The sequence below is a fragment of the Ursus americanus genome, chromosome 3 (genome assembly GCF_024610735.1).
Source record: "Ursus americanus isolate L20-20 chromosome 3, mUrsAme1.1.p, whole genome shotgun sequence".
Lineage (NCBI taxonomy): Eukaryota > Metazoa > Chordata > Mammalia > Carnivora > Ursidae > Ursus > Ursus americanus.
The window spans coordinates 86801939-86816447 of record NC_142129.1 but is presented as its reverse complement, the minus strand read 5'-3'; the positions used below and the strand labels follow the sequence as shown (position 1 = coordinate 86816447).

General features: G+C 37.9%; 1 protein-coding gene across 3 annotated transcripts in view; it reads right to left on the bottom strand.

The window, feature by feature from the left end:
• Positions 1-14162, bottom strand: part of BCAP29 (B cell receptor associated protein 29) — a 65214-nt gene extending 51052 nt beyond the window's left edge. Inside the window, exons 1-5 of one of the 3 annotated variants that reach the window (XM_087861187.1) lie at positions 14027-14162; positions 13460-13566; positions 9735-9835; positions 5029-5179; positions 3719-3854 (exon numbers count right to left, since the gene is read on the bottom strand). In XM_087861187.1, coding sequence (XP_087717313.1) covers positions 3719-3854; positions 5029-5179; positions 9735-9835; positions 13460-13551 — 480 coding nt within the window. In that variant the 5' untranslated portion in view covers positions 13552-13566; positions 14027-14162. Of the gene's footprint in view, positions 1-3718; positions 3855-5028; positions 5180-9734; positions 9836-13459; positions 13567-13854; positions 13988-14026 lie in introns of those variants that run through there. The other 2 variants (XM_045793465.2, XM_087861188.1) reach the window with 2 other exon arrangements.
• Positions 14163-14509: the final 347 nt, after the last annotated feature.

The following is a 14509-nucleotide window of genomic DNA, read 5'->3' as shown; positions in this document are numbered from 1 at the left end:
CTCACAAAGTTCTACGGAGCATGGGCTACATGCAAATTTATTACAATTAGGTGATATAAGGGATAAAAATGTAAGAGAAACATGGTCTCTGCTCTCATGTAACTTTAATCTAGTAGAAACAATGAGACAAGAGCATACAAACTGTACCATAGGATCAAATACAGTTCTATCATGTTATAACAGAGTTTAGGCAGCTCAGAAGGAGGAATTAAAGCTCTAATGAATATATTATATGACCCCAAAGAATTTTTTTAAGAGACAAAGCACACTTAAGTATATACTTAAGCTGAAGGAGACTCCTATCTTTAAAATTAAAAAAAAAATTTTTTTTAAAGAGCAGAAACAAGATTCCCCCCCCCCCCAAATCTCTATAATTTGTTACCTACTTCAAGTTCAAAACAATCCTAGCTGTTACTTCACTGAATTCAGTTCACACAGTCTCCAGTGATTACCCAAATTGGAAGAGAACCACTGAGTTGCAGGAATGTTTATACTGACTGCTTGAATTATTATGCCATTGACTTGGAAAAGTTGGATTTGTGTTGGTCTTGTAAATAAGCTTTCATTATTGCACCTGCAAACTTGTCCAAATTTATTATGTGTGACTTGATGCTGGAGAAAGACCAAGAGCCCTGGAACTGAAATTCAATAGCTAGCTACTAGCTACAATAATGCATGTGTTCCCTGTCCCACCCACCTTATACCACCGTGGTGAGTGGCTGGAAAAAAAACTGGTAAGAAGTAAAGCTCCATCACTGCTGTTATTTTAAAGCAGTTAAATTAAGAGTTAATTGGTCTTTCATAATTGTTTCATTAACTGAGTCTCGGAACAGAATGGGGTCTCAGGTGCCATCTGAAAGTCATTTTATAAGACAGCATACAAAGGGCACAAAACAATGTGGTTAAGAGTGTGGATTCTAGAGCCAGGCTGCTTGGATTCAAATCTTGCTCTGTCATTATTAATTTGTTGAATGGTTTTGTGTCAGTCACTTATCCTTCCTGCGCTTCCATTTCCTCATATATAAAATACGGATAATAACAGTACCATCCTCATGGCGTTGTTCCAAGAATTAAGAGTTAATACCTTACTGTGAAGGTTTTGAAGCAGTACCTGGCATAGTGTTAGCTATTATTTATAACCTTGCACTTGAGGACGTGTGAGGTGACTTGCCTCAGGTCACAATGCTAATTACTGGTAGAGTTAGGATTAACACTTAAGTCTCTTGGATCTCACAGTAAAAGTGCTTTCCATTTGATAAGGTGTCCCTGATAGAGAATAAAGAGTTGTTTCGGCAATTTTATCTTTCTTTAGCTAATATTTCAAAATCGACATGAAATAGCTCAAAACAGAAGTGATCTTTGATATTCTGACCTCTGGCTTTTCTTGGTCAATTAGTTACACTTTGGGCACTGACGGTATTAATGTGCAGCTCACGAACTTTCTCCTTACTGTGTGCGAACTTTGGCTCAGCGTATCTACGTGTCTCTGATGTTCTGGGGCCAATGACTGGGTCCTTCCCATACAGGAAGCAGGGAACCAGGATAGCATGGAATCAAAGGGGAGGAAAACAAACAAACAAACAAAAGGAGAGAAATTGTGGAGGAATCAAAGAATCAGTACTCACGAAATAAATTTCCTTGCAAGGGTAACTCGTTGTGAAAACAATACTAAAGGAAAGTTCCAAAATGTTTTGAGGAAGGTACTTTTTTTGAAGGACCAGACTAATTTAAGTATGTTAATTAGGGTGTATACGGAAAAAAATAATAGTACCAAAACTTTACAGAAACACTTTCCATTTCCTTAAAGCTGATGAGTAAAAGGAAAACAACTAGAGAGTAAGAGGAAAAAAGCAGTGTTTTGTTAGTAACTAGAACGCATTACTCTAACATCATGGGCATAATTTTAAATCAAGATAGGTACACAGTAAGTTTACAAATACAAGGCTGGGTGCTTTTGAGTTTAGCCATCATATAGTAATCAAAGCTTTGAGGGTTTTGTTTTTACTTTTACCATTTTGAAAAAAGATCAAAGGACAGAAAATGAAACAATACTGAGGTACAAAATGAGGCTGATTTTGCTGCTGAAACATTCCAAAAAAGCAGAAATAACTTATTGCCTGCTTTTGAATACAGAAATACCATGAGCTTGATTTCCCAGACCTGTATTTACTACAAAGGGAAATTTACATGACATCTATGGATCAATGCCTTTTCAAAACAGAACAAAACAAAGTAAAAAATAAAGTGGTGCTAGTCTCTAAAAGTTTCCTTAAAAGATGCTGGTTATAATGCCCCCAAAGAAACATTTTTGAATGCTATTTTATATGAGAAAAGGTATTTCTTTACCTTTTTTGCTGTAGTGGAAAATAAGGCAGACATCATTAGAAATAAAACATGGGTTCTGAATAGGTGACCATTATACTACAGCATCAAACACAATTTCTTTTGCAGTGAGGTTTGCCTTATTTAATAGGTTCTGGAAAGCCTTCTATTATATTATGTATTGGCTAATTCATTTAGAAAAAGGGTGGTATTCGGGGGCGCCTGGGTGGCACAGCGGTTAAGCGTCTGCCTTCGGCTCAGGGCGTGATCCCGGCGTTCTGGGATCGAGCCCCACGTCAGGCTCTTCCGCTATGAGCCTGCTTCTTCCTCTCCCACTCCCCCTGCTTGTGTTCCCTCTCTCGCTGGCTGTCTCTATCTCTGTCGAATAAATAAATAAAATCTTAAAAAAAAAAAGGGGTTGTATTTATAGTTCTTTCTATAAGAGGCTAGGCTCTAGGACTAAGGTAAGTATGTTAATTCTCTATTATTAAACTCAATACTTTTTACATAAATATAACTTGGGGTAATACATAATTGACTATTTTCAATTCATTAATTTATAATAGGAAAACCATTTTATTGTATTATTTTAGGAACACTTTTTTTAAAGAAAATTTGTTTCACTTCTGAATGGTTCCATTGATACTTTCTTCTAAGAAGCAGAATTAGCAAAACTTATGGGGATTAATATGAACAGCAAACACTCAAGCTATTGACATCTTATTCCTAAATTTTACATTTAAGAAAAAAATAAAATACTTTTGTAGCTATCATTTTCTCATTTGTTCTTTTTATTTAATAGGGAAAACATCAGTTCCTAATATATACTCTGCCTGAATGGCAGGAGAATTACAGCATAGGGTTCTCAAAAAGGAGTATCAGCAACATGACCAAATTGAAGATTTTTAAATATATGTGCAGTCATCAATCTAGCATTAACTACTTTCCTCTCCTCCCTACATAATGAACATTTAAAAGAACACACACACAAAAATAAAACAATCAGGCTTAAAAATTATTTAAAAAATAATTTAACTGAAAAGAAAATGGAAACATAGAGACTTATAAAGATTTACTTAAGTTATAAAGTAAAATTAATGGTAATGAAGGAATTAAAATCCATATTCCCAGAATACTGTTTTTTCTTTTAATCATAGGAAATAGGTTCAATGGAATTAAAATAGGTTCAATGACATTCTACTATGGAGGGAAATTGAGAACAAACAAATCTAAAGGAGAATAAGACACTTTGAAACAATCATTTCCTAGAACAATATTACTACTTATGGTCACTCTTTGCTTACAAATTATAAAAATGCTCTTTTTGATACTGAAAAATAATATACCTTGGGAAAACCAACATTTACACACATTTTTAAAAAGCAAATTTAAATACCCGTTTTAGTCTTTCATTCTCTTCCATGAATTTTTTGGCAGCCTCATTAGTATTTTCTGCTTGAGTTTTAAGTACTCCTTTGTTTGACAGTTCTTTAGCCAGCTGTGTAATAAGGATAACCAGACGTCTCAACACTCTAAACAAACAGAAACATCAGAGTACTGTGAAACTAGTCGTTAGAAACTGTGGTTTAAGATAAACAGTCACTGTCAAATGATTTCCCTTAGGTATGGGTATGGTGGAGGGAGATATTGTTTAGGGAGGACATATGTTAGTTTCTTTTCTTTTCTTTCTTCCCCTTTTTTTTTTTAAATCTAAGTCTTTCTGTCAAAACAAGCCTGTATCTCGTTCCTTTGGAATCTTTGTTATAAGACTAGCATTTAGAAGATAGGTTCAGCGGCACTTGTTAATTTAACTGCCCTCCTTCTAGAGGCCTTTGGCCAGGAGGAGGAGAAACAGAATTTCAGATAGTGTGTGGGGCCAGTAAGAGAAGTCGTTTTTGTTCTTTTGATTTTCTTCCCCCCACCACCTCAATATTTGCTATTTAAAGAGCATTGTGTGAGGCTGGCCAAGCCTAAAAACTGCTCATTCACATCAGTTTATGGGTAACTTCCATTGTTAGACATAGAAATTAGTATCTTCAAATATTCACTCAACAGGTATTTCCTCGGCTAAATGTTTGGAATTGCTAAGTGTTAAACACCGTGCTGGGTACTGGGGACACGGCAGGAAATGAAACAAAGTCCTTCAAGGGGTTTAGGTTCTAGCTGGGGAGGAAAGAGTTAAAAAAGTATTTAATTGCTACCATGAATGATACTCAAAAAAATATATAGATACATTCCATGGAAGTATACAACAGAGATGGGCCACCTGCTTTGGGGGGAGTGATGGTCACAAATGGATTCTCTGTGAAAGGGGCTGAAGGATGAATAGAAAGGTAGCCAGGGAAAGAGGGGAGTGTTCTGGCAGGTGTGAAGACCCTGAAGTAGGAGGGAGTCTGGTACACAATAGGAACTCAATAATTATTTGTTGCAAGAACGAATGCATGAACAGCTCAGTGTGGGTGGAATGTGGTGTGAATGTCAGAGAACGGGAGGAGACAAGGCTCCTGAGAGAAGCAGGGGCCAGATCACGCAGGGCATTATGGACTTATCAAACCTACAAGCCGTAATGACTATTATTTGGTATTTCATCTGTTTTCTTTTATGAAGATGTTGGTATACTAAACAGCATAGGAAAAAAAATCTGTAGTATATGTAGGAAAAATGAGGAAGGGAAATATATATCATGTTTTAAAATTTAAAACTTACAGCCAAAAAAATAATGAAAATCCAGAAATATAAAGATTTCTTTGAGACCTAAAAAGTTTCATCTGTGTGTGTTCATAGGCTCCAGGTCTGCTGGTTAAGCCTTTTTCAATGGCAGGTGCAGACGAATATTTCCTTACTTCTCGCACAGCATCTATTAAAGAAAAAGAGAAAACATTACTTTTGGCTTTTAATATAAAATTATTATTAACATGGAAAGCAGTTTTAGAAAAACTGAACTGACTTTTAAATAATGGACTTTCGGCTATGGGCTTTCTTTGTCTTTTCCTCTATTATTCCTGGAGGGTACCATACTCAAAAGAGATGCTCTGTAAATGGATGTTGGTGGGAACCTTTGACTGAACAGGATTTTTTTTTTGTACTCTTCATCTAGGACTTATTATCATTGTACTGTCTCTCATCTCTAGCTACACTGTAAACTGTTATCCGTCATTCTTTCTATCCCTAATAGGTTGAGTAAAATCCAACCTACTGATAGTAGCATATAGGTCATCTCTCATTCCGATCAATTCCATGAAATTGGAATTGACTGTACTAGCATTTTATTATATTATCCCTTCAATATTATCAAATTATTATGGTAATTACTGAAATAATATTAAGTTATTTAAAGCAATATTATTAAAGTAACAATATATTATTATTAAAATACTAATAATTAATACTAGTAATAGTAATATAACTTTATTGAGATTTTAGAAATATTTGGTTACACTGAGATTTCCACTAGCATAGGTTAAAATGGAATTTGACCTATGGGGGCATATGCTCCCCCAATGGGCACAGGGCTGGCATCTGCTACTGGAAACAGTCACAGAGCTACACTTTTGATGCGTTCAGTTCCATTAAGTCTCAGAGGTACAGGGGGTCTATTTCTTTCTAGTGGAAAACAGATTTCAGCTTATTCATATCTATATTTAGTACACTCTGAAGTCACTGGATTCTTGTAGATCCTAGGTAAGGCAGATCTGCCCCTTAGGTGTCTCAAAGACCAGTGGGACAAACAAGTCAGACTGTTTCTTTCATGTAGGCATCAGCATTCTTAGGAAAGAGTTACTGCCACAGGAAAGAGATTTCAGTTACAAAACTGAGGCCACTTCAACTACTATTTTAGTTTTTAAAGATTTTATTTACTTGAGAGAGAAAGATAGAGGGCACATGAGAGAGAGCATGTGAGAGAGAACACGAACAGGGGGAAGGGGATAGGGTGACGGAGAAGCAGACTCCCCCCAAGCAGGAAGCCTGAAGCGGGGCTCGATCCCAGGACCCTGATGACCTGAGCCGAAGGCAGACGCCCAACCGACTGAGCCACTCAGGCACCCCTATTTAAGTTTTTTAAATAGCAGCTTTATTGAGTTATAACTCACATAACTTAAAATATACCCTTTTAGGGGCGCCTGGGTGGCACAGCAGTTAAGCGTCTGCCTTCGGCTCAGGGCGTGATCCCGGCGTTATGGGATCAAGCCCCACATCAGGGTCCTCTGCTATGAGCCTGCTTCTTCCTCTCCCACTCCCCCTGCTTGTGTTCCCTCTCTTGTTGGCAGTCTCTATCTCTGTCAAATAAATAAAATCTTAAAAAAAATTTTTTTTACCCCTTTAAAGTATATAATTCAGTGGTTTTGAGTATATTCACAAAGTTGTGCAACCAACAACACTAATTTCTGAATATTTTCATCAACCTCCTCAAAAACCCCATACCCATTCCACACTTCCCCCATCTCCCAGGAACCACCAATCTACTTTCTGCCTCCATGGATTTGCCTATTCTGGACATTGAATACAAAAGCAATTATTTACTGTGTGTTTTTTTGGTGTGTTCTGGCTTCCTTCACTTAGCATAATGTTTTCAAGGTTCATCTGTGTTGTACCACGTAGCAGTATGTCATTATTTTTTATGGCTGAATAACATTCCATTGTACAGATATACCACATTTGGTTTATCTGTTCATCAGCTGAAGACATTTGGACTGTTTCCACTCTTTGGCTATTATGACTTATGCTGCTGTGAACACTTTTTTCTCTGTGTTGTATGTTACCAGTCTTGTATTTGGTTTCCATTTTTTTTTTTTTTGGTTTATTTTCAATTAGAGTTTGCTTTTTTCTAGCTTCATAAATTTCTTTAAATTCTGGAACAATTTAAGCAGCATTAGTAATGTCTGTTTTTTTAAAGTGGTGGAATTTCTTGCAAAGCTATCTGGTTTTATTCTTTTCTGATGGGGGTAGCTTTTTTTTTTTTAATAATAACTTTCTGTAATTCTTCTATGGAAAATTGGTCTGCTTAAATTTTCTGTATGTACTAGAGTTCATCTGATAAGTTATATTTCTCTACAAAGTTATCCATTTTATTTAGGTATTCAAGTTTACTTGCATAGAGGTATGTGAAATAGTCTTTTTTAAAAAAAAAGATTTATTTATTTGAGAGAGAGAACACACACGCACAAGGGGGGGGGAAGGGTGAAGCAGATTTCCCACTGAGCACAGAGCCCTATGGACTCGGGGCTTGATCCCAAGACCCTGAGATCATGCCCTGAGCTGAAGTCAGATGCTTTACTGACTGAGCCACCCAGGTATCCCAGTCTTTTAAATCATCTTTAAAAAATTTTCTTGATCTTAATGGCTATTTCCTCTTTTACATTTCTCAGATTGCCACAATAATATAGTAACATCATACCAACCACCAGGAAACAACTAAAAAAAACCCAAACACAATAGTATTTATGAGTTATTCTAAGCAGACCAGAGGAACCACACAGTAATATGAAGGATCCTTATGCTTGTTATTCAGCTTCTTTGGCTTTTAAAGAAAAAATAATATTCCTGGATCCATTATGCAGAAATGCTGAAGATTAATCAATAATATCAAAGAAGTTTATAAATGTAAATGGTCATACAAACCTACCTAGAGAATAAAGTCACCTGTATAAAAGCAAGGAAACTATGTCTGAAAAATGAAACTAGGCAACCATACGGGCAGGGTGTGACGTATGGTCAATTTTCTAGAAACCACGTAGAGACAGCCTTTTTTTGGATCACTCATGGAAACTTTCAAATTCCTGGGATGCATTTCTGCTGACACTAAACATATTCCTGGGTTTCCTGCTTCCTTTCTGCCTATTCCCACCCCTTAAAACACACATATGCACACACATTCAGTTAGTACTGGCTCCAGGAACACGAACACCTTGTAATGATTATTAGAGAAACAACCAATAAGAAAAATGAAACAAATTTGAAAGTAAAATATAAATGAAACTTGAGTAATCTGGTTTTCCATAATTTACACCATTGTCATTCTGGTGGACAAGAACACTGGACTGTGTATTTTACATTCACTACTGCATTTAAACTTTTGAACACCGCAGTGGAGCAGGTGTGATTACCCTATTCTGAGATGGAAACACTGAGGCTTAAAGCACAGGTCCCTATCTGCCTGCCTTTACCACCCAAGGTCAAAGGTCCTATATTAACTATCCATGATGTCCCTATTCTCTGAGAATTAATTACCCACTCTGTCCACAGATGTAGGTTCCAGCCAGAGGTCATGCTTCTGATTTGTGACTCCTACCCCTGACCATAGCTTACCAGACAAAGGTTGAAAACCTAGTACGAACTGGCTCATTTATTTTCCTTATCATTGGAATTGGGATCAGAAATAGCTAGTTAATCCTTGCATATGGCTGGCGTGATGACACTTGTCAGCTATATGGTACCCACAGCTATATGACTGAGAGCAGAGTATCAGAGTCCATAGGGATAAGGAAGAATGAAGTAGACCCATGGAGTAATGCAGGGACGTGAAAATGACACTTCAGTTCCTAGGACTAGTCCCTTCCTGGAATTTGGCTTCCTTCCTTCCCTGAGCTGCTCTAAACCAACTCTGTATTTTATTATAAGTTCCCCTTTCTTGCTCAAGTGAGCTCCAGTTGGTTTCTGATATATGTAACCAAAAAAACTTTGTACTACCGTTTTCCTTCCTTATATGGATATGTGGCAGTTTTCACTAGAAATTCTCGTGATAATTTTAGAGTTAAAAGATCACAGTACTACAGGGGCGCCTGGCTGGCTCAGTTGGTAGAGTGTGCGACTCTTCATCTTGGGGTCATGAGTCTGAGCCCCACATTGGGTGTAGAGATTATTAAAAAAAAAAAAAAAAGAACATAATACTAGAGCCAGAAGGAGCTGCAGAAATGACTGCCTTTTTTCTCTTTGTTTTGCATATGGATAAACCAAACTCAGAGAGATGAAATGCCATTCCAAAAGGCATTTAGTTAGCTGGTGGCAGAGTTGGGACCCATTTTTCTTATTGTCCTTTCCTTGTTTAGTGTTTTCTTTCATGGCTGGAGATTTACCTGATAATGATAGCATACCGTGAGACAACTATTGACATTTTGAAACGAGGCATGAATGCATTCACACATCCTGATACAATCGCCTACTTGTACCTTCTCACACCAGTTGTTCCCAGTTTTATAAAAAGAAATTCATTTCAAAGGCTGGTGGCATGGAACATAGGAAATATTTTCTCGGAAAACAGTGGCATACGTGGTGGTTATCCCAGGATGACTCCTGTATAACCTACTGCACATCAATAGCAAAATCAACTTAGTTAATTAAAAACCCAGTGAATTCATTAATAAAAGAAGCCCATTAAGAGTTAAGCCCAATTAAAAGAAGAATCCAGTACTTACCTAGAAATAGAACAATCAGTAGGACTATAATAGTAAGGAAAGCCTTGTTCCAGAAAGTTGCAATTTTACCCCAGACATTAAATGAAAAAATCTTCTGCCATCTGTAAAGCAATAAAATTACATTAGGTGTAAAAAATCAGAAGATTTTGAAATGCTTTGCAAATATTCAATTAACATTTTGGTAACTGTATAGTGAATGAAAAGAATTACAGAAATTTAATTTTTTCTGTCATATCAGAGAAATAGCAATTTTCTGATGACATGTCTCATGAAATAAAGAACAACTCTTTCAAGTTTAATGATAATCTGACATTATCTTCTGTCTGGTGGTTTAAGCATTCTACAGCAAAAATAACTTTTAAAGTAAAGATACATGAATTCTTATAGTAACATGTAATGTTGCTGATAGAAGTTATTACCTTCTATCTTTTTGCTAATTAGGGTAATAACTCAGAAATAACAAAGACCTATTGGTCTAATAATTAGCAACGTTTCAGGAATAGGGAGTCCAACTCGGCACTATATATTTTTACATAATACACTTCTATTTTTTATTTTTTTTTTAAAGATTTTATTTATTCATTTGACAGAGATAGAGACAGCCAGCGCGAGAGAGGGAACACAAGCAGGGGGAGTGGGAGAGGAAGAAGCAGGCCTCCAGCGGAGGAGCCTGATGTGGGGCTTGATCCCATAACGCCAGGATCACGCCCTGAGCCGAAGGCAGACTCTTAACAACTGAGCCACCCAGGTGCCCCACATAATACACTTCTAACATCTACTCCAAGTAAAAGAATATTTCTATTTTTACCACAAAGGAATTAAAAATATCATTGAGACAGTTTAAACAGCACAAGCGAAGACACAGAGTTAAAGTATGAATTATAAATCACAAAGAATGACAAAGCAATGCACCACACAATTGCACAAACTTTGTACAAGGGCATTTTATTTTTTTTAGAGAGAATGAGAACACACATGTGTGTGTGAGCAGGGGGAGGGGCAGAGGGTGAAGGAGAGAAAGAATCTCAAGCAGTCTTCACACTGGGTGCGGGGCCCAATGTGGGGCTCAACCTAAAGACCCTGAGATACTGACCTGAGCTGAAATCAAGAGTCGAACACTTAACTGACTGAGCCACCCAGGCATCCCAGTACAAGGGCGCATATATATATAAAACAGTTTATATATGCATATATATATAAATTATATATATTTATAATATATATTAAGTAATTAATTATTTTAGCATTTTAAATGAATAACAGATTCATGGAGTCCAAAGGAAACATAAAAGTAATAAGCACCTAAATAAACCTGAAACACTTACAACCTAAAAAAAAGTTTTACTTTAAGATTATGACAGATTATTAACTAATAAGTTTGGGAAATGACCCTAAATAACAACTTGAAGCTGGTGAAGGGAGGGAGAGTAATATAGATGGAGGAGGTCCCTATGCCTCTATGCTTCCAATTCCAGAGATACTATTCAAAATTTACATTACAGAAATTTTAGATTTTTAGAAAGAGAATGTAAGTGGCAATACTTTCACCTAAGTCCCAATGCAAATTCACATTTCAAAGGTCAGTATAAAAGGGAACACAAAAAAACTTCCTACAGGAAATGACTAGCAGTTTCTAGTAATACTCAATTCAAGGAGGAAATGATAATAGCTGTTATATATTGAGTCATTACTGGACTATGGTTCTAAGCACTTTTACATATTTTAGCTCATTTAATCACCACAACCACTACATGAGGTGGGTACTAGTATTACCTCTATTTTACAGATGGGGAAACCAGCCAGAAATGGTAAATAATTTGCCCAAGGTCATACAGTAACATGCAAAGTTGGGACATACACCCAGGCAGCCTGATTTGTAACTATATGTCTTTAACCAATGGGTTATGTGAGTAAATAATAGCCAAATTAAATAAAGAATGAAGCCTTTTCTTTGATGATATGGTGATACATGTATAAAAGATTAAAATATGTGGATACACGCAGTAAGGAATATTATAAATGAATTGTGTGCATATATATGTGTGCATATATATATATATATATATACACCATATTTTCTTATGTATGTTTGTACATGAGCCTATATATAATCTGTGTTTACATACACATCTATCAAAGAGCTACTTGAATAGCATAGGAAAAAAAATTATATTTGGCAGGAAGAAAACGATCCATAATCTATGGATCGTTTTCATGCAGAAAATATTAACTGACTATATATATATATATATATATATATATATATATATATATATATTGCAAAAAATATATATTTTGCAAATTCTTAAGCCTTATTTATAAATCAGATGTTTATAAGTAACATCTTTCCTTTCCTGAATACAGGACTCTCTTGTTGCAACTACTACCAAAAAGCTAACAGGGCATTATAGAGATTTGAAACAAAACAGGATGAGTAGTAGAGTAGAAAAAGCCCTAGGCTGAAAGCCAGATTCTTGTCTGGAGTCGGCCATGGATCAGCTAGCTCACCTTAGACTACTTAGACTACTGAATGAGTGGGTAGGAAAAAATGATCTCTAATGCTCCTTCCTACAGTATGATTCAATTTTTTTTCTTTAGTAAGGAAGAAGTGATGGCAAAGCTGATAGGCAAGGACAGAAATGAGTAACAATCTAGGTAGGTAAGGAGCACGTTAAGAGATGTAAGGACCACCTGCACCCTGAGCCAAAGCAAAAACTTTCTTAAGTCTCTTCCAGTCATGGGATCTCAATGAATTTATCTCTAGGATCTCATTTATGAAAGATTTTATGTCATGAGCATGAACAAAGGTGTTTCAACATTTTTATTAAAAGTGCATTTCACCATTCATACTATCAACTTCCTGGATCTAAAACTGAACTCCCCAGATGGCAGCTACACCTGGGTGAGCATGGCATAACTACAGAGAAGTTGAATCACTAGGTTGTACACCTGAAACTATGTTACGTTGTGTGTCCACTATTCTAACCGCCACCCCCACAGCCTCCAAACTGAGCAATATGAGGATAATTAGAGGAGTAAAGTGAGTCAAGACTTCAATTTAAATACTTAGTACTGTACTTAAAGACTTTTGAAGGTCTTTACTAAGGAATTAACGCTAATGTATGGTTGTGGTACTTTCCATATTCAGCACATATATATATATTATTAATTCTGTGTATCAAAAAAAGTAGTAAAATTGCCATTAAACATTAATGAAACTATCTTTGGGTTACATAAGAACAACACCAAAAATCATTTACTGGCTTAACTTTATCCGTTGTTGTTCCACTGCCCCAATGAAACATTTCTGTACCCATGCGTGCTGTTAACATCATTTATCCATTTCCCTTTTTTTAGTTCACTGTTCCAATTCAGGGCAATAAACAAGATTAAGTTTGATGACATGTATTAAAAGTATAACCACCACTTTATTGAATCTGTAATCAACAGAACCAAAAGGACTGGGTCCTTTTCCTTTTAGAAGTGACGGGAAATAGCTAATTCGTTTGTATATATAATAAAGTTTTATATAAAGTGATATTTTAATATTATTAGTACCTAAAATTTGTGAGTTTAAAGAGCACATTTTATATAATCAGCATTCAAAACTTTTTAATCTTAAGAAAACTTTCCCCATATCACACTAAACAGTCTAAAGTAGCTCATCATGCTTCCTGTACTTATTTTAATTTAATACTTATTGTAACGATTTGGAGGTTTCCTACCTCTGAGGAGGAATAAAAGGCAGACAGAAGATTAAAATAAGTCCTATTTCAGCATAAAGAAAGGTTGCAACTGCCACCCACTGGAGTGTCATTTTTTCTCTTCACACCTAAATAGAGAAACACTTAGTTTACTTTGCTGCCTTTCAAAGAAAAACTTGGTTAAGGGCCCTGGGGCGCAATGCTTTCGTCCAGGGGACTGGCGGGGTCCGACTTTCCTGTAACCCGAGGCGCCTGGCCGCAACCCCCGGCGGAGGGGTGGGGCAGGGGTCAAGGGTGGGCCGGGAGGCCCGCGTCTCCACCTCCCGGGCGAGCCCTGCGGAACCGACGAGGCGGCCTGCGCGGCACGGAGGACGTGCTTGCCGGCCACCCTCGCGGCGACAACAACCTAACGCTACCCTCCGCTAACGCCCGCGCCGAGGGGCCCTCCCACTCCGCGAACGCGCCGCAGGCTGGGCCAACTCCCGAGGTTCAACCGCGGAGGGAGAGGCGCGACCCCGCCGCCCCGCTCGGCCTGGCGCTCCTGCTCGCCTCGGGGACCGCAGCTCTCGAGCACCCGCCCGGCCTTACCCCGCCTGCGGCCGGCCTGGCTCCCCGCGCTGCTCCGCGCAAGCCGACGCGCGGGACGTCAGACGCTGCGGCGGGGCAAGGGGGGGTGGGGAGGGGAGCGTCCCGCCCCCCCCCCGCCGACTCCGGCTCCCAAACCGGAACCGCGGGGCCGGAGCCCGCTGAGGTCGCTGGCTGCGTGAGGAGGACGATTAGCAATAATTGTTTTCTAATTGATGGTGGAGTTAGAGGGTGACTCAGACTTTTCGGCCGAATGCTTGGGGTTCCCCAGTCAAGTTCTTCAAGAGCGCCGACTTTAAATTTCTAATAAAGTGTGGTTTGGGTGGGAGGGGCGCGGTTAACCGACTTTTTCTTAAAGAGCTTCGTGGGGTCCACGGAGAAGGAATGGCGCAGGGGCGGGAGGGTCCGGTAGGGTGATGCGAATTCAGTGGACCTGTTTGAAAGGCGCTCCTTTCCTGTCTTTTCCTGTTCCCTTTCTTGGGTAGA